This window comes from Syzygium oleosum, unplaced genomic scaffold (genome assembly GCF_021117445.2).
Source record: "Syzygium oleosum isolate NSW1041296 unplaced genomic scaffold, Sole_v2.1 Sole_v2.09, whole genome shotgun sequence".
Lineage (NCBI taxonomy): Eukaryota > Viridiplantae > Streptophyta > Magnoliopsida > Myrtales > Myrtaceae > Syzygium > Syzygium oleosum.
In genome coordinates this window covers 5,485,748-5,505,070 of record NW_026607493.1, presented here as the reverse complement: position 1 = coordinate 5,505,070, position 19,323 = coordinate 5,485,748, and the positions used below count along the sequence as shown (strand labels likewise).

At 40.9% G+C, this 19,323-nt stretch overlaps 1 protein-coding gene across 3 annotated transcripts; it reads right to left on the bottom strand.

Annotated features, from left to right (window-relative positions):
- Positions 1-10,124: 10,124 nt before the first annotated feature.
- Positions 10,125-16,813, bottom strand: LOC115673679 (protein WHAT'S THIS FACTOR 9, mitochondrial). Of its 3 annotated transcripts, XM_056314757.1 has the most exons (6): positions 16,574-16,813; positions 15,625-15,703; positions 13,056-13,133; positions 12,388-12,458; positions 12,224-12,289; positions 10,125-12,110 (listed from the first exon to the last, which is right to left on the bottom strand). In XM_056314757.1, the coding sequence occupies exons 5-6, from the start codon at positions 12,248-12,250 to the stop codon at positions 10,947-10,949; spliced, it is 1,191 nt and encodes a 396-aa protein (XP_056170732.1). In that variant the 5' UTR covers positions 12,251-12,289; positions 12,388-12,458; positions 13,056-13,133; positions 15,625-15,703; positions 16,574-16,813; the 3' UTR covers positions 10,125-10,946. The 3 variants fall into 3 exon arrangements, with proteins under 3 accessions (XP_056170732.1, XP_056170731.1, XP_056170733.1); XM_056314756.1 differs by lacking the exon at positions 12,388-12,458; XM_056314758.1 differs by lacking the exons at positions 13,056-13,133; positions 15,625-15,703; positions 16,574-16,813 and adding an exon at positions 12,740-12,757.
- Between the last annotated feature and the right edge of the window lie 2,510 nt (positions 16,814-19,323).

The following is a 19,323-nucleotide window of genomic DNA, read 5'->3' as shown; positions in this document are numbered from 1 at the left end:
AGAATATGCGCATGTACTGGTAACAAAAATAAGTATATTAACCTAAGTAGAGCACGGGCTTTGCACGGGGTTCCTAGCTAGTGTTTGCTCAAAGGCAAGAAAGGTATCTCATTCTCAAAACTCCACATTCACCTTAGTAGCATTGTCATTCAGGGGCACACAAAAACTTCCTGCACACCTTTGTTGGGCGCAGCTTCGTTCTCCTAGATTTCAGGGCAGAGTTTGAGGGGCTGAGGTTTTCAACTAAATCTAGCAGGGAAGAATATCATCCACATATAAATCAACTCAAACCAACCATCTTGTAGTCAAGCAGACTCTAGATGATCAAACCACTATCCCTTGGTCTCTTCTCACCTTTCAACTGAACTGAAAGAAGTAAAAACTTAGTTCCTTTTTTTCCAGAGCTCTGCCACATAAATCTGACCTAGAGGCTGAATTTATATTCTTCCGTGACTTATTGGCTATACTCATCAGATAAATGTAGCAATGTCTCATACCCATCAGGGGATGCCGCTCCACTGAGAAATCCATCCTGTAAGCCTCCCTAAGCACCACAGACTGGGTCCTCAACTCATTGGAGAAGTAAAAGATACCTGGATGATGAGACTTGAACACGTCCCGTACACCAAATACTCCCCCAAGCAAAGCAAGTTGTTCCGTTCAGTCTCCTTCGATCGGAGGAGTCACAGCAAGTCGTGGAGGACAGCCACCATCCACTTCTGCGCCTGATCACCGCAGGGCGCCAGATGGAAAGCATCCTCGTAAGGCGAAATGTAGGGCAAATCCTGCCACTGTTCCACCCAAGCCTCGACCCTTTCCTCCAAATCGAACCCTCTGGGGAAATTCATCGAGAACCCGATACGCGTCCCTGGTTTCCCATTAATGTCCCGTATTTCACCCTCTCCTGCAATGCTGACACGGCCAGCTCGTCTCTCCAAGACATAAGCTCCATCGCAAGAGAGGGGGAGAGAGAGGGCCATGTGCATTTGGTTCGTGAGTCCGAAAGCTAAGAGTTGATAGTGGAACATATATATTACCTTAACTGTATATCCTAACTTAAGGAATGGGTAAAGTCGACTTGAGACCCGGCGCACTAAATTGGGTGGAGCACAAACTATGATTAATAAATACTTGAAGTCCATATAAATACCAGTATAGTTTTCCCCAAAGTTTCAAGTCAATGGTACTTAATTTCTTCAACCATATTAATAAGTTATTCGGCTTTATTTTCACTTTCATTCATAATTCCACTTCACTTTTTGTGCTTTCAGTCAGCCCAAAAGATTGAAAGGACAATGACCCTCACCTATCTTCACAATCAATATGTAAACCGATGATCATTTAGGTAAAAGTGTATTTTGATTTGGATTGTTCGTAGTTAAAATTTAGATTATCATTTTAATGGAAAATTTTTTACTCAAAGGAAATCTGATCGTACAACGTCTATGGCAAGAGACAATACATCACATCAAATTGATAACGAGATAACTCTTTTGCCCTACCCCCCACGACAGACTCCTTCATGCATGGGACATATTGTAGCTTTTTTGTAGTTCGCTTTCAAAGCGTTAACTTTTCCTTCATACGTGTTTGACCCATTCCCATTCTTCGTTCTTATATATGTTACCAGTCTGTCTTTATTCAAAGTCAAACAACATGTAATCTCTTACTATTATCCAGTCAAAAACCAAAACCCAGTCTAACATATTCGAAGTCGTAGAACACCCCCGTCTTTCGATTTATAAATAGCCCGACAACCCCCGAACACAGCCCGACATATCTTCTCATCATCATTTCTGTGCTCATTAACGTTTGTCCACCACCGAGAAGAAGAGATCAGAGAGAGAGAGAGAGAGAGAGATATGATGAGGTTCTCAAGGTCAGGTTCGATGGCTGTAATCATGTTCCTCCTCATGGGGTCACTGATGGTGCAACAAAACGAGGCTTGCCGGGTGCTCGGCGAAGAAGCGCGGGCCCGGCAAGGCCTTCTCCTCCTACAGGCTCTACAGAAGGGCCCGGTCCGTCCACCTGGAAACGGGTGCTCCTACACAGGTGGCGGCGGGGCTCCCTGCACGGCCACGCAGAATTTTGCCGCCGGCCGCGCTGTGGGGGTGGCTCCTCCGAATGCATACCCAAATGGCGTGCCTCGCTTCGGCGTGGCAACAGATATTAAAGAAGTGGTTCCGTCATGAAGTCATATTGAGCGGTATGCCATCGTTGGAAGCTGTATAAATTCAAAGGAGTTTTGTGTAGCTGGTAGAGAAATTAATGTATGGATTACATTCATTTTTTTCCCCAAGCAATTTGGGATTCATGACTTCAAAATAATTGTAATGTAAACACATTTGCACATAGATAAAGAAAGTTAAATTTTTTCAAGAAGTACTTTTTTTGTCCACAGAGCTATATCGTGCCATAGATGTAATTTTGCCATTTTCTCTCTCAAATATTTGTCGGAGGAAAGTTGTGTAGTCAGTCGATGAACCAATCGAATCGAGTTGGGCAATAGATGGTTCCGAATTTGGATGGTCCGTGATATCTTCTCCTATACTCTCCTTCCGGAACTTGGATCCAATGTGTTGAAAGTCGGTGTTTCAGTGGAGGCTATCGATCCTCTAAAGTCTACACTAAGGTGGTAATTGCATCGGGTCTCTATCCTTAAACGATCAAAATGCTCCTACTTTTTTGAGAAATTTACTCCAAAAAATCAAAATCTAACCCATCTCTCTCTCTCTCTCTCTCTGCCACTGCTACGCTCGTGGTGGTCACAAGTAGCAATACAGGTCCGAGTGCAATGTTGGATATGTGGTCATGATTTCATGTACAAGGTAGCTGCTGAATAAACCCATAATTGTCGGTAGAATACTTGTACTTTCACATAAAATACACTTACAAATATGATTTTCAATAAATCACCCCTCTCTCTTGTACATTTGCTGAACTTACAATGAAAATACTCATTCTTTTGGGGTAAAACTAATTATACGCATAAAAACCATACTCCACACTATACTCGTCTAGAGTACTTCGATGTTCGGCTTATTTTATATCTTTTCATTAGTGAATAAATAAATCGAAGATACTATAAATCCTATCATATTTACACAAGCGAATCCAACACTATTTTGATTTATTATTTGATAGTACGGAAGAGCAACAAAATCCAATTATCGGATATGATGTTTTCCTAGGATATTGTACTTAAAATAGTTTTATTTTTATATGCTGGTTTTTATTTATTTATAATTCAATCGAAGTAAACTCATAATTACATTATCTTTTGATTCTATTATATCAGTGGTGTTGCGCACTACTGAAATTCAAAGGGTTTGTTGGGTGTTCCCGTTTGAGTCCATACGTTTGAGCCTGAGACCTTGGAGACGGAGATGTTGAAGGGGTGCAACCAACAGTGACGCCAAAGGTGGCTCCACCAGCATTCATCGATTATTCTATTTTATTTTTATTCGAACTTATCCGAGCTCATCTAAATCCGAACGTACCTCTAAACACCGAATAGGATGATAAAAATGCGAGCTCAACAATTTTGAAATTTACTTAGATGCCCCGTAAGTGCAAAGCTCTTAAGACCAAGCTAGATGGTCCAGTCAAAGCAAGTATTTTCTTCCGAATCAGTAGAGTAACGAAGCTTCCACTAATTTGATAGGTGTGTAGGACCTAATGCTTGGAAGGTAACCCTTCGTTTTTTTTTTTTCCGAGCTTCATGATTAAATTCTCCAAAACCCATTTCGTCAAGTCGTACGAATCTCAGTGCGATAGTTAAAATTCCAAACCTTACCTAACATGTAATATAGTACCAAGCAATTTCAATATTAATATAGGACGTCCTCACAAGACATTTCACGCAGGTAATACAATTCCTCTCATTAAACTACACAAAGATTTTGCCAAACGAGAGGGGAAAAGAAAGAGAGATGAAGAAGCTGCTGGGCTCATCAGCAGCATTCGCTTTGGTTTTGCTTCTATTGCTGTTGCAACCAAATGAAGCAGGAAGGATGCTCATTAAAGGCAAAGATGAAGATGAAGATGCCGTGCGAGCTCTTTATCAGCTGAGCGGTCTTCTAGCTTTCCAGATCCTGCAAAAGGGTCCGGTTCGTCCTCCCGGAAATGGTTGCAACGTCGTCGGCAGTTATACCTGCGCACCCGGCCCGCCCAAAGGGAACGGAAGGGATGGAGAAGTGGAGTAGGAGTTGATCTTATGGGAAAGGGATTGATTTTGAGTTTTTATCGGTTCCTTGTGTTTCTAAGATTTAAGTAGGAATAAGTTTAACTAATGTTATATATGCGAAAGTTACGTTCCGGAAAGACTAAAATCAAGGTGTCCGTGTTGTACAAAAGTACTTCAAAACACTTGTTTCCCACACTTTCCCTTGCCCGACATTGTTTGAAAAGCTAAATTAGTAAAAAGGAAAATGTTGTGGATTAAAGGCACATGATTTTTTTTTAATTTTCTCTCATGGGTGTTTAATAAGTAGGGGTGAGCGGTTCCAGGAGGGGTTCCGGGAGGTTCCGTACAGGTTTCACCTGGAATCTGGAACATACCCATGAGAACGGGTTCCTCATTTTTTGAAATCTGAAACCTACCATACATACCTTAGAACTTGGAACTTACCATGTCGAAGGTTATCTGAAACCTACCATACATATCTTAGAACTTGGAACTTACCATGTCGAAGGTTCGAGGATCGGTTCCAGGGTCTACCCAGGTTTCACCTATATTATTAATTGAATAATTGCAGTATATCATTACATTTAATGACTACAACTTGTTGCTACGATCAACTGACCACAACTTATATTTAGACACACGAAAAATATGAAATATTAACAAGTCATAAAATGAAAGCTCATACTAGTGATTTCAGATTATACATTCATAATCTAACTCTATGGAACACCGTAGGATCACGCAAAGACATAGATCAAGAAAAAATATAAAAAAACTTATTTAAGGTTTCAGGTTCCAATATCCAGATTTCACCTACCAAGAACCTGGAACCTACCCTACATACCTTGGAACCTGAGACCTACATACCATTGAACCATGTTCACCCCTATTAACAAGTGATCTTGAAGTTAGTTTCGCAATTGAAGTTCACTACATGTCAATCAATCAATAGCGAATGTGCAAACTGTTTTTTACATCAGCAATGAACCTGATAAAGAACCATTTACAGTTGAGATTCTTAATGCTCAATTGATTTGTAGGAGAGGAGAGTTAGGATCCTCAAAATACATGAAAAAAAGGGGAGAATTTCAACGCAATTAGGTTTGACTTCTCTTCATCCAAGGAAACTTTTTCATTCATATTCGTGTCACATGTTAAGCTAACATATGACAAATAGCACACCAAATATGACCCTTTTCCTGCTATATGAACATAGTGGAACTTCTTGTGCAGAGTATGAATAGCAAAATGACATTATTAGCAAGAAAAGAAAAGGAGGAGGAGAATATGGGACCCTTTTCCTGCTGAGTTCGAAGCTATACAAGCAATTTAACCTTGAAAGTTAGGAGAAACTAGAATAACAAATTAAGGCTCCGTTTGTTTCACGGAAAATGGGTGATTTAAAAAATATTTCCTAAAAATGATTGCTTATATTACTTGAAGTAATTAGTCATTTAAAAATATTTTTATCAGCGACAACAATTTATGTTTAAATATTTTCGTGGATAATGGAAAATATTTTTCTATTCATTCATTTTTATAAGCGATCATTTTTTGGAAAATGTTTTCCAAATTATTAATTTTTTGCGAAAGAAAAGGAGCCTAATAAAGAATTAAGACTTCAATGGATTAAACACACATTATTGGAGTAATGAGTTCTTCCCCCTTAGCAATCAAGAAATTGATTTAGTGGTTTTAGACCACATCAGTGATTAATTTATCCAAAATTAATTTTTGAACTACCAAAAATTCAAAACTAGTACATTTGTGACAAATTTTCCTTCTGTTAAATTGGATTAATATCACAAAAAACCACAGATAATAGGGATGGGGATAATCACATCAAGGAGCGATTGGACAGGGTACTGTGTACTATAGATTGGTGAGTTTGTTTTCCAAATGCTGAGGCATATGCTTTACCAGCTATAGGATCAAATTACAGTCATTTAGTATTATCCTTATTTCCCGAGCTTGCGAAAAGGAAGAAGGAATTTAAATTTGAGGCTTTTTGGCTTGACCACGATGAATGTGGAGATACAATTACAAGGGTTTAGCACTCGGCTGATTTGGAGAATGAAGATTTGTTGAAAAGACTGAAAGCGGTGACCTTAGCTCTCACTAAATGGAGCAAATCAAAGTTCTCTAATGGAAAGAAGAAAAATTAAAAAATGATTACAAAAAAAGTATCCACGTTAGTAATTTCCGGCTTAAGTTGGTCAGATGGACTGAATTGGTACTAATGCGAAGAGGTTTAGGACTAAATTGATCCAATTGAAAGATTTATAACTGAATTGGTACCAATGCAATAAGTTTAAAACTTCTTTATGCTTTTCCCGATAAGTTTGAATAACCGCTAGTGTCCGGATAAGCTATCCGAGTTTCATTCAAACTTATCTGAGCTTACCCAAATTCGAGCATGTCTTGAAACACCAAATATGATAATTGTTATCTTATCCGACATATTAACTGGGCAACCAAACACACCCCACGGGTTAAAAAAAAAGGTGAGCTCAACAATAATGAAATTCACTTGAACGCCCCTTAATTGCAAAGCTTTTAAGACGTATGTGTTTCACCAGAAAATGCTCCCGCGGCGAAATATAATTCACCGAAAGTCGTTCTTCGGTTCTTAATGTGAAGAGACCGGGTTCCGTGGCGACTCCGGACAGGAAATATCCAGGGAGACAAGGAAAAACGGCGACCTTTTACTCCGAACTTCGAACCGGACTATATGTACAAACCGTGTCGGAATTTAATCGACAACAAAGCTTGAAAATACAGCCGCACACGTACACAAAGATGTACCGCCGGAATTTAATCGACGATACAACACTCGGGATAGAGATACACGCCGGAATTTAATCGAAACTACAGCTAAGGAAAGATAAAGTGCGGTACATGAAAGTAAAGATAATTGAAAGATAACATGTTGTTTGATTTTTGTCGGTGGTTTTCTCTCCAGTAGATGGCCAGTGATATTTATAATGGTTGTGTAGTAACTGCTCTTTAGCGGTTTTCAACGGTTGTGCCCATGTTCTTCCATTCCGAAAATCTTGCCTTCATCTCCATGTGATGCCATGATCCTGCTTTCAAGATAAGTGTCCCACGATCTTGTCTTGACGGTTTATTCGACTCCACTACGTTGGCGGTTGCTTCTTCTTTCTGCATCTCCAACCAGTCACAACCGTCGACTTCCTCTTAATGTCGAAAAATCTACAGTGATTTTCTGAGTAAACTCAAAATATAAAAGTTGTAGATCTAGGAGTTTTCGTTCTTTTGGCTTTGGAATCAGATCAATCCGATCTGTCTCGAAGAAGTTATGACCATTTTCCCGAACTAGCGCAGAACTGAAATTTCGTCGAAGTCCTCGACAAGATGAAGTCACGACCGTCGACTACAGTGATTTTCTGAGAAAACTCAAAACATAAAAGTTGTAGATCCAGGAGTCTTCGTTCTTTTGGCTTTGGAATCAGGTCAATCCGATCTGTCTCGAAGAAGTTATGACCATTTTCCCGAGCTAGCGCAGAACTGAAATTTCCTCGACAAGATGAAGTCACGACCGTCGACTACCTTTAACTTCGATGGATTCTACAGTGATTTTCTGAGAAAACTCAAAACATAAAAGTTGTAGATCCATGAGTTTTCGTTCTTTTGGCTTTGGAATCAGGTCAATCTGATCTGTCCCGAAGAAGTTATGACCATTTTCCCGAGCTAGCGCAGAACTGAAATTTCCTTGATGAAGTCGTGACCAGTCTTGTCAATAATACCCAAAAATTGGTCATTTTTGGGTGTAAATATATATACATGACACATGTCATTTATGTTGGCAACTTGATGATATTTGCTTCCACGTTGCCTCGAGTCTCTGCCATGTGTCCCTTGATGATCTTTGACCATGATTGAACCATGTCGACAAGTTGGCCATTTTTTTGTGTAAACGGTATGTGATGGGTGTAGACCAAATGCTAGGAAAGAAACACTTTTTTTTTGTTGCCAAACTTCATGTTTAAGTTCTCCAGAACCAGTTCTTCAAGACCAATGAATCTCAGTCTCATGCACACCGCAATAGCCAAAAAAAGGAAACCCACCTAACATGTAATCCAAGACTAAGAAATCTCAGTATAAATGGAGGACGTCCTCACATGACATTTCAGTACAGTCATATCATTTGATACCTGTCATCATACTACACAGAAATTTTACCAGAACAGCTGAGTTCATCAGCAGCATTTGCTTTGGTTTTGGTTCTATTGCTGGGAATGTGGTTGCAACCTAATGACGCAGGAAGGATGCTCATTAAACGCGAGGAAGGAGATGAAGAAGCAGTGCGGGCTAAGTATCAGCTGAGCGGTCTTCTAGCTTTCTATATCCTGCCAAAGGGTAAGACCCCCCCTCCCGGAAATCGTTGCGGCTACACTCCGGGCGGACCACAGCGGTGCGCGCCAGTAACAGGACATTTATGAGTTCTTCCCCCCTTAGTAATGAAGGCATTGATTTAGCGGTTTTAGAAACCCGTGACTTTGTGGGTTCTAAGCTTATATTATGACTTTCATTTGTTAGGCTCAAGCGAGCAACATCTCATACCCTAGGAAATCAGTAAGGTCACACGTTTACGTACATGTTTGGTAGAGGCAAACGACACGGATTTGATTTTTGCACACCAATGACTTGAAAACATCATCATTTTTTTTCTCAATAATATTCACTTGATTACAATCATGCATCTTAACTGATTCAAAAGTAAGCAGAGTATGTCATGAATGAATGTCTACTCATTTAAGGTAGAGTTCTTAAACTCAAATAATGACCAAAGAGAAATGCTGGGAAACAAAAAAAGAAAAAATTGAAATAAATGCCTATAAAGACCGACCAAATTTGAAATTGATTAAGGGAAAGAAAGAAATCTGTGAAAAAATCGAAGCCCGACATTTTTAGCCAAAGGTGGCAGTTCCTAATACAACATAAGAACAAGATTTGAACAAGATATGAAATGATTGAGAGAAGTCTAAAATTGACCCGACCCGACTTAACTTGAAATTCATACCAACTCACACATTTTCATCAGGTTTTGATGAGAAAGCACTTCGTAATCAAATTAAAATAATTCAATAACAGTACGGGATGACACAAATAACCTATACGGCTGTACCGCCACGAAGACAATTGCTGGCTATACTCTTTTTTCTTCTGTCATAATTAACTTGATTCTGCCGGAGCCTTATCAAAAGCTCCATTAATTAGAGCGAATAATCGCCACCACGGTTGATTGTCGCGACGAACCCGTTGAAGCCAGCACCGGCCACTACAAATAGCTGACGAAATATCTGTCGGGATAAGAATCGCTATTGATTTTTTTCAGTAATGCTCCGTTTTATAAATCCTTTTTTCTTTGGCTTTAATCTCTCTTTCATATATCCTTGATCGAGTAAGAAGCGAGTCGAAACTAGGTGACCGGTTCAAACATGAATCGGATCTCACTAGTTGACTCAGTCAACGTAGCCAAGATGGTCCCTCAACTGTTAAGTTCCTAAGCTTGACTATTCTTCTTTTTTTTTTTGACCACTCTATTTCACTAAGTAGATTTTCCGGTTTTTTTTTTTCTCCACAAAAATCCTTTTTCCTACCTTTTATGACATTGCCCATATAAAAGGAATTGGAAATGAAAAACATAATCGGTGTTTCAAGCTTTAAAAAATTATGCATGATTTAAAAGTCAATATGTACATGTTTCAAAAGATTTCACGAGTTTTACGTTAAATAAATGACAAATTACGTTTGTACAACCTTCGGGGCAGGTTCTTGGCACGTCGGTGCGAAACCGATTTCGGTGGAAAAGTTGGCTTGGACCAAATTCAAGATTGATTAAGAGGAGAAAGAAATCTACGAGAAAAGAAAAATCAAAGCACCACATTTTAAGTCTAAACTTGATCGGACTCTATCCAACCCGAGTTAACTTGAAATTGATACCAACTCATGCGTTTTCATCAATTCTTGATGAAAGAATATTTTGTAATCAAATGACCACAGTTTTATAACAATACGGAATGACTCGAAAGAGCTATGGAGATATACCGACACGAAGACAATTGCTGGCTACACTCTTTCTCCTTCTGTTAAAGGATGAGATCTTCAAGAATATGGCATGTACTGGTAACAAAAATAAGTATATTAACCTAAGTAGAGCGCGCGCCGTGCACAGGCTTCCTAACTAGTGTTTGCTCAAAGGCAAGAAAGGTATCTCATTCTCACAACTCCACCTTCACCTCAGCAGCATTGTCATTCAGGGGCACACAAAAACTTCCTGCATACCTTTGTTGGGCGCAGCTTCGTTCTCCTAGATTTCCGGTTTAATCTCAGACTTTCTTGGCAGTGTTTGAGGGGCTGAGGTTGTCAACTAAAGCTAGCACGGAAGAATGCCATCCCCTTAGAAATCAACTCAAACCAGCCATCTTGTAGTCAAGCTGACTCTAGATGATCAAACTACTATCCCTTGGTCTCTTCTCACCCTTCAACTGAACTGAAAGAAGTAGGATCTCAGTTCCCTTTTTCCAGAGTTCTGCTACACAAATCGGACCCGAAGCATCTCCATTCTGCTCGCCATGTACTTCATGGTTGAAGCACCTGAAACAATAATTTCCAGGATCCACATCTATGTTTCGATTGCCTCATCATTGCCATATACTAGCTTCACCTAATTCACCATCTGAAAATCCATCCATCATTTCTCTTCCATCTGCATCGCGTCTATGGCTTTCCTTCTCTACCCAGCAAACTTTTGAGAGCTATTGGCTTGCTTCCTGATCGTCCTAGAGGCTGAATTTATTTGCTTCTGCGACTTCTTGGCTTTACTCATGAGATAAATGTAGCGATGCCTCATACCCATCAGGGGATGCCGCTCGACCAAGAAATCCTTCCTGTAAGCCTCCCTGAGCACCACAGTCTGGGTCTTCAACTTATTGGAGATGTAAAAGATGCCCGGATGGTGAGCCAATACCTTCTTGAACCGTGTTCCGAATCCCATATACTCCCCCCAGCAAAGCAAGTTGTCCCGTTCTGTCTTCTTTGACAGGAGGAGCCACAGCAACTCGTGGAGGACAGCCACCATCCACTTCTCGGCCTGATCACCACTGGGCGCCAGATGGAAAGCATCCTCATAAGGTGATATGTAGGGTAAGTCCTGCCACTGATCAACCCAAGCCTTGACCCTCTTCTCCAGATCGAACCCTCTGGGGAAATCCATCGAGAACCTGATGCGCGTCCCTGGTTTCCCATTAAAGTCCCTGTCTTTCATCCTCTCCTGCAATGCTGACACGGCCAGCTCGTCCTTCCAGGACACGAGCTCCAGCACAAGCAATTCTTTACCCGTGGCCTCATCGTTGACAGCACGAACGTTGAAGTAATCGGGGTAATCAGAGAGGAGGTCAGGGACATAATTAGGAGGCAAGCCCAAGTCCCACCGGAACTTATCAATGATGTGGAAGGGCAAAGCCGAAGACCCAGCGAGCATCAAGAGCTTGGCGAGGCGGGAGGCGGCAGAGTGGCGGAGGGGCGGGGAGAGGTGGAGGACGGACTCTTGGCGGTGGAGGGAGAGGGCGGAAGGGGTGAGCCTGACATGGAGAGGGAGGCCAGGGCTGGGCTGGAAGATGGTGAAGATGGAGGGGTATTTGAGGAAGAAGGAGGCAGCGGTGGAGGCGGTGGCGGAGGAGGGGAGGTGGAGGAGGGAAGCGGAGGAGAGGGGGAGGGAGAGGGAGGGGGAGGAGAGGATGTGGTGGAGGAGAGAGCATAGGGGCTTGAGGTCTTTCTCCTTCTCGACGGCAGCGTCCAGGAACGGATCACGAACCCATTTGACTCGGGCGTCAATGAATAGCCGGGTGGCCTGAAGACGATGAGCCAACGGCAGTTGAGGAAGCTTATACAGCTTACTCTGCAGGACCCAATTCATTGCTAATTGATCTACTACAACTAAATATGTAGAAAAGATGCAATTCCCACAATTTTTTTTCACATTAAGAGACCAATTCTGGCCGGCTTCCTGACCGGTAGCTTCTCCCCTCTTCTCAACATCTCAACTCTCTCAACAGCACGCACTGGAGTGACATCTTCCTGCAAAATGAGATATAATAAGCGGTAAATAAGAGGGAATACTTGCTAAAACGTTTGAAAGAGTCGAGCAAATGAGAGAATGTATAGTGTGGACCCACATAATAATTATATCCTTCAGATCCATTACTAATCAGCAACGGTGGTCATGGCAGCATTCAACACAACAGCCCTGCAAAAAAAAAAATATTTTTTCCTTTCAATTATACATAGCATACAAGCAATAGAACACATCAAGAGAAATAAAAAAAATGCTAGTATCCTTATACAAATAATTATACTTCTGTGACCCCAACCTTTGCAACCCACCCAGATATGCTGGCCTCATCCTATCTATTATATTCATACTGACAAATTATCTTACTCTTCAACCAAAAATAAAATTATCTTTACTCAGATAGAGTTCTCCAAAAGATACAGGAGGAATAAGTGAAGATGTAAATAAACACTGACCAAGCAACCCATTTCTCCAACAGAGAACAAACCATCTTTGGTCAATTCTGCGGATCAAAAAAATGGTGAAGTTGTTGAGATATATCTAAAAAAATTTTACGGCATCCAAAAAATGTTAAGCAGGAATCATGACGTTATTGTGCTATCACTCCCAAGTGTTTCATAAGGCTTCTTCAATGGCACGCGAGCCACAAATCATGCAAGGACTTGTGCCACAGACCAACAGGTAGTACTAGCCCACCTACAACACCCATATCACAAATGAGGGAATGACCACTTGATATTGCCAAGTGCATACAGGACCTTTGTTTCTCACCTTTGTCTGTTTAAACATTGAGTAAAAGGTTGCAACTTCACACACACGGATAGTTGCGACTTCTGTGATCTTAGCAACCTGAATCAAAAGAACATTTTCCATATATCAATTTATGTGACAGGCATATTTCCATAGTACAAAACAAAAGTTGATCATGTTTCCCATGAATATCAAAGCATTAAATGCGTTCTGTGATTAGATGTGGACATGATGAAACTGCAAGGCACATATAACAGGTTGAGACCAAGCATGAGAAAAGGAACCTAAGCACAACAAAGGACACAATGCTAGCTTTTGGAAATAGGTTCCAACCATCTCTCCCAAGAGAGTTGACTACTTGTTTTTCCTTTTTTCCCATTAAAAAATAGAACCAAGTACTTGTTTGCAACTCCTGCTGAAAACACAATAGTACCTATGGATACACAATACAGAGGAGTTATGCCTTCTCTCAATGCAGTCGTGCACTCATTCCACTTGTATGTACAGACCACATCCTTACCTTCATGTTAGAAGTACAATAAACTAATGCAGTATTCATTTGAAGAAATGCTCCCAGCATCAGATATAGTAGCATCCTAGACAACTAAACATCACATAGCTTTCAAAAGACAGAGCTCAAGCATAAAGCAGTTCTGTTCTTCCCACGAAACTTTCCTTATGATTAAATGTAGTAGGCTATAGCAAGAATGTCAAATAAGTAAAGCGTAAACAGACAATCAGTTTAAAACTTTAAAACTGAATCTTAACCCACGAGATTGAGATCCAAAGTTACCCATCACAAAAGCATGAAATGAGAACTGCAAATAAAAAAAGAAGGAAAAACGTAGTGAACAATCAGAGTTTCTTCCACTGATGAGCATTCATGTTTGTTTAAGGGTAACTGCCTCGATAGTCAGTGTATTAATGCTAAGACTTCAACCCATGTAAGTAAATCATAAAAACAAGCCAGGACCAGCTCTTCTATTTCCAACAGAGACAATCTTTTTGTGATTTTTGCCAGCTAAAAGTTATCCTAACATATAATTAATTCAACCGAACTTAGTACAAATTTGATTGTGTAGAGAACTTGCATCTTCGAATTCTGCATGAATGTACTTTTGTTGCTATGTTTCACTCAAATGTAAGCTCATTGATCAAGTGGCATCCAGAAAAGCGTCTTCTGCCTATGTTCAAGCTTATTGTCCAAGGGACAACCACAAAAGCATTTTTCGTTTATGTTTCATTTGGTCGCCGGGATTTAAAGTTAGATAGGAAGGATTGGACGAGAAATCTCGCTAGATCTGTTATCTCCAGTCTTCCACTAGGAAATATACCGGAAATAGCAGTAGATATGGCCATATCCTATCCGGTAGTGTATTTGGTGAACCAAGGTCATGATAATAATAAAGTATAAGGGAAAATAAAAAATCTAGTCTACTGTGGCCGGTGCTGCTGCTGCTGCAGTGGTCACACCTATTGTAGTGGTCGTTCAAGACCACCGTGACATCCACACACACACACATAACTGTATCTAGGATTTCATCCGGACTTATCTGGGCTTAACTGATCTAGTGGTGCAGCACTAAGCGCCAGAACGGTAACTTTTATCCTATTTGGCTTCTCATCTAGAAGACCAAACATAACCTACTGCTTAAGGGTATCCAGTAAGTTAGATGGTGGCTATCAAGATCAGGCATGAAAAAGGCATGCGGACCAGACCACAGGATGGATATATACCCAAGTAACCCAACAAGCTACCCATGCAGCCACAAAGGCATAAAAAATGATTCCTGGACATAAAGATTTACAGATTTTCCAGACGCATATAGTGCTAAGATCTGACATTAATTGCAATTCAGAAGTATATGCACCATAAATCATAATCAAAATATTCCAAAATCATAGCATCTGAAAAGGAAAGTGAAGCTTTGGCCAAGCCCAAATTATAAAAAATGACTAGAGCAGTTAGCCTGATGCATTTATTTATTTCGAGAAACTCTGAACTTTCACTTTTTCTTGAGATACTTCCCAGTTATGGACCCTAGGTTCACAGGAACTAAGCAAGTTCAAAGAATGGTAAACATAGACAAAAATACAAAAACTGGTCCTATCATGCAAATGTCAGTACACACACTGCAAGATTGATAAGCAGAAACAAAAATTTTCAGTAAAATACAAAACTTTGGGATATGATATTTTCTTTTTGGGGAGATTGCCTTTCACTTCCCGTTCTATCTAGATAATGCAACTCTTAATACATAAAAATCTACAATATAAGAGAAAGAGACACCTCAAGATTGCATTTCAATGAGCCTTTTATACGAATCCATTCTGATGCCTTTAGCGTATCAGGAGCAAGGAAAAAATCTCCAGATCAGGCATAGAAAAAAGTGTAGTGGGACAAAAACATCTCACAAACTCTTAAAGCTATAAATAATCACTTGGGGTGCTAGCAGATATACAGAAACATAATGATGTCAGATGCATTCTGTCTCTGGAAAGAGTCGCTAAATTCTCTTTTAGAGAAGACGTGTATGTAGACATAGCATGACCAATCAAGAAACTTCTTTGCAAATCACCAATAGCATACCTCTTTCATTGCTGAAACTGGAAGCCACCCTCCATGCTGCTGTTGTCGAGATCAAGCAGGGGGACAACATCTCCTTTACCTAAAGAAACATGAGATGATTTTCTGACACATTCAGTGAACAACTAAATAAAATGCCTGTGAGGAAATATTGACTGCATCCAAATGGATATCCAAGAGAAACTCTATTCCTTCTCTTACAAGCTGGAAAGAATTTCCAATTATGTCCACTCATGATACCTGAAACCATTATTCTCTAGAAAAGAAATCTCAAAAAAAAATCGAACCTCTGGCAAATATCCCTCAAGATGAAATGCGGTAAGATAATGCATACACTATTTGAAGAAAGGGAATGCCATTGCTGGCCATGTAAACATCTCTATGTCAGAAAAGAGAATGTGCTACTGCTTTGGCTTTGAAATTGAAACCAGTAGAAAAGTACATAGTTCTTCATCCTCCTTTCTTGGGCTTAAATAATTAGGCAGCCAGAACAATGATCCTACACCCTCAATTCCCCAAATCTAAACCGAAACACCTATGGAATGAATCTAATGATATAGACCTGTTGAAATTGCATCAGGACAATAAGGTGCAAAGCACCTCCAACGACAATAATGCCGTTACAAGGGGCCATCCCTTTTTTCTTTCAAGAAACTAATCAATTATATAACAGAAGCATCAAAAGAAGATTAACGGTAGCAAATTTCACACATGATGCTGTGTCAGTAATGATTTTTCTATCAAGAGGTGGGGCAAATATAATTTGTGTAAAGGAGCTAGTGCTTCGTCCAAAAAGTCCAAGAATCACCCATCTTGTCCAAGAAAAGCTTAATTGCGACAACTTCAACAGTTCCAAACGCAGAGTAGCAGCGGAACTCATAATTCGCATCAAATGAACCGGCAAGACGCAACTACCAGCAGAATCTAGCAGAGGCAATGAAGTACGGGTTACCTGTATCATGGGCACGCCTGACGTTTCGTTCTAGACCGACAAGAACAGGCCCCCACCCAACAAACCCAACACACCGGCACGCTTGCTCAAATCTCCCTCAGCAAGAAACTCTGCTCCTCCAACGAAAACCTGGGCATCGAAGACATGAAACATATCGTCCAGCAGTCACTCTAGCACTGGCAAGAAAACCATACGGCGGCATCTCTTGGAGGCGCTCGGTCGCCAGGCGAGAGAGTGTTCTCGGAGGAGGCGCTCGGTGGATCCCGCCGTCGTTTTCGGGTCAAGCCGGCATGATCCGGCCCGGCCCATTGGACCTCGACTTTTAATTCCCTTTTTATGATTCGGGTCGGGTCGGGTCTCGTCGCTACCGAAATGCGGCGTTGACGCTGCTGTCGAGCCTGAGAAAGAAAAAACACGCTATTTGTCGAGCTCTGATTGGTTGGGTCACGCAGTAAAATCGACCCGCAGAGGTAATAATATCACGCAACAGAATCCCCAAGCAGAGACCCTAAAGTTTTTTTTTTTTCTAATGCGGTGGAGGCTAGCGGCGGCGGAGAGTAGAGCGAGAAGAGAGTTATGTGGGAAGATTAGAGCCTTTTTATTTAAATTCACGTGTAGATGATCCACACGTAAAGAAAGGCGAATGGACAATTTACCCCATTTCTACGTTGAGGGCTACATCCGATCTCCTATTTTGGAAAAAATTCTTCCCTATATGTATTTGGTGAATGTGTGAGCCCAATTGATTTCAGTCGTCAGACCATGTGAGTTTCATACAAGACTCAAATTATTTCATGAGTGAAATCGATCGGGCTCAGATCCCATATCTCGTCGACCGACAATTTTCCATATATACAGTATAATTGAGACCAACCAAAGCAAGAATTGGTCTCTGCTTTTTGTTCCCCATTTAGTAATCAGAAGAGAATTGCATGACGGTGGAGCTTTTCAACCGAGTTTGCTTTCAATCCAAACCCGACAAAGGACTTCAACATCAGGAAGAGCTATGTCAAAGGCGACGATTATCTCACTTTTCGTGCTATAAAGCAACTGTAAGGGCTGCATTCTTTTACCCGCTACATCACATTAAACCCAAACTCGATTCCCATCCTTGAATCTTTCCCGCTCGAGGGGGGGAAAGTCAAAGTCCCGATTCAACTTTGACTTTCGATCTTCAAACAATACGTGTTCAGCGCCGGTCACGATTCACGATGGTCAAACAAAAAGCCAACTCTATGATTGTCATGTATGGAGGTCAAAGAAAGTAGGATCAGCAAAACTTTGAGTCGAAAATACTTGTACCCGAAGACAACCCCGTAAGATTTTCTTGGCGCTTGCAGATGTTGCTGAAAGAACAAACACCCTCACCAGAGAGAAAATACGTATAATGTATATCTTAATGTAGAAACGCGTACCAAATTCTGATGGAACTATCATTGGATTGTCGCATAGTGTTCCAGAAACCCTAGAACTATACTCATTTTAATAAGGAATTGTCTTCCCTGACGACCAGTTCAAATCCCGCTTCTTCCCTCTCCATAACCAGTGAAGTCAAATTCGAAAGCTGGTTCTCCATAACCGTGGTCGTCAAGGATTCAAAACTCCCAGGCGCGTTCAACAGGTTTGATCGAGAGAAGAAGAGACGAAGCAATTGCTGGCAGCTTGCCAATGGCACGATATAAATATGAGACCTCCTCAGACACATTCTCTTCATCGTACACACAGATAGACACACAACTTGCAGCAACCAAAACAGAAGAAAGTTTGCAGATTGTTAGAAACCAGCCAAAGGATGATGAAGGTCCTATCTTCAAAAGTAGCAGCTGTTGTGATGGTTTTGCTGTTCTTGATGGGAACATTTACGAGACCAAGCGAGGCGTGCCGGCTTCTTAAAGGCCACGTACAAGCGCGGGCTGGTAATAACGAGCCGAGTCTAATTGTTCTCCAGTCCCTACAAAAGGGTTCGACCCCGTGCACCGGGAACTGCAGCGGTTACACTCCCGGAAGCAGCACCACCGCTAGCACCACCGGCACCAAGGCCTTCGCGGGCCGATCAGCCGTGGGCATCCCTCCCTGTGGTTCCTCCGATCGCATCCCTCGATCTGGTGTCGCTGCCAATCGTAAATAGTTGGTGCTCCATGTAAAGGACACTTGTGAAGGAAATTGAGCATTTGTAAGTGGGAGAAAGAACCGATACACAGTTTACAAGCACAAACAAATTATTCTTTTTTTATTTCGTTTTTTTTTTGAATTTTCAGATGGATAATTTCCATCTGTTCTGGAATGTATAACCTGGGGAACCTTGTTTAATTTGTTCGATTTCATCTTCCAAGCCTAATGAATTTGTTCGTAATTTTTTTAAGTGCAAAAGGGGGGAAGTGACTACCCCATTTTGTTAGCAATTTTGTTTTCCGTTGTATTGTCAATTTGCGATTGATGAAGGACCCGAGTATTGTCGAAAGGGAACCAAAGCGAATGTTGCGTAACCAAGGTTAAACCTAGAGGAATTTGATGGGAGGACAACTTTTGCTTATAATAAACTTACATATGTGCTTCCTACGCAATACAACGGAGGTTTGGCAATTCATATTCATGCGTTATAATTGGTAGTTTCTTTTTCTCGTGCCTAATATTGAATTGCAAAATCTGTTAGCTTTTGTGTATATTCGGAGCTGTAAACTTGATAAATTAAAACTAGATGATAATCTAAGTATAGAAAAACTGTTGAGCCGCACATATAAATTTGGCAA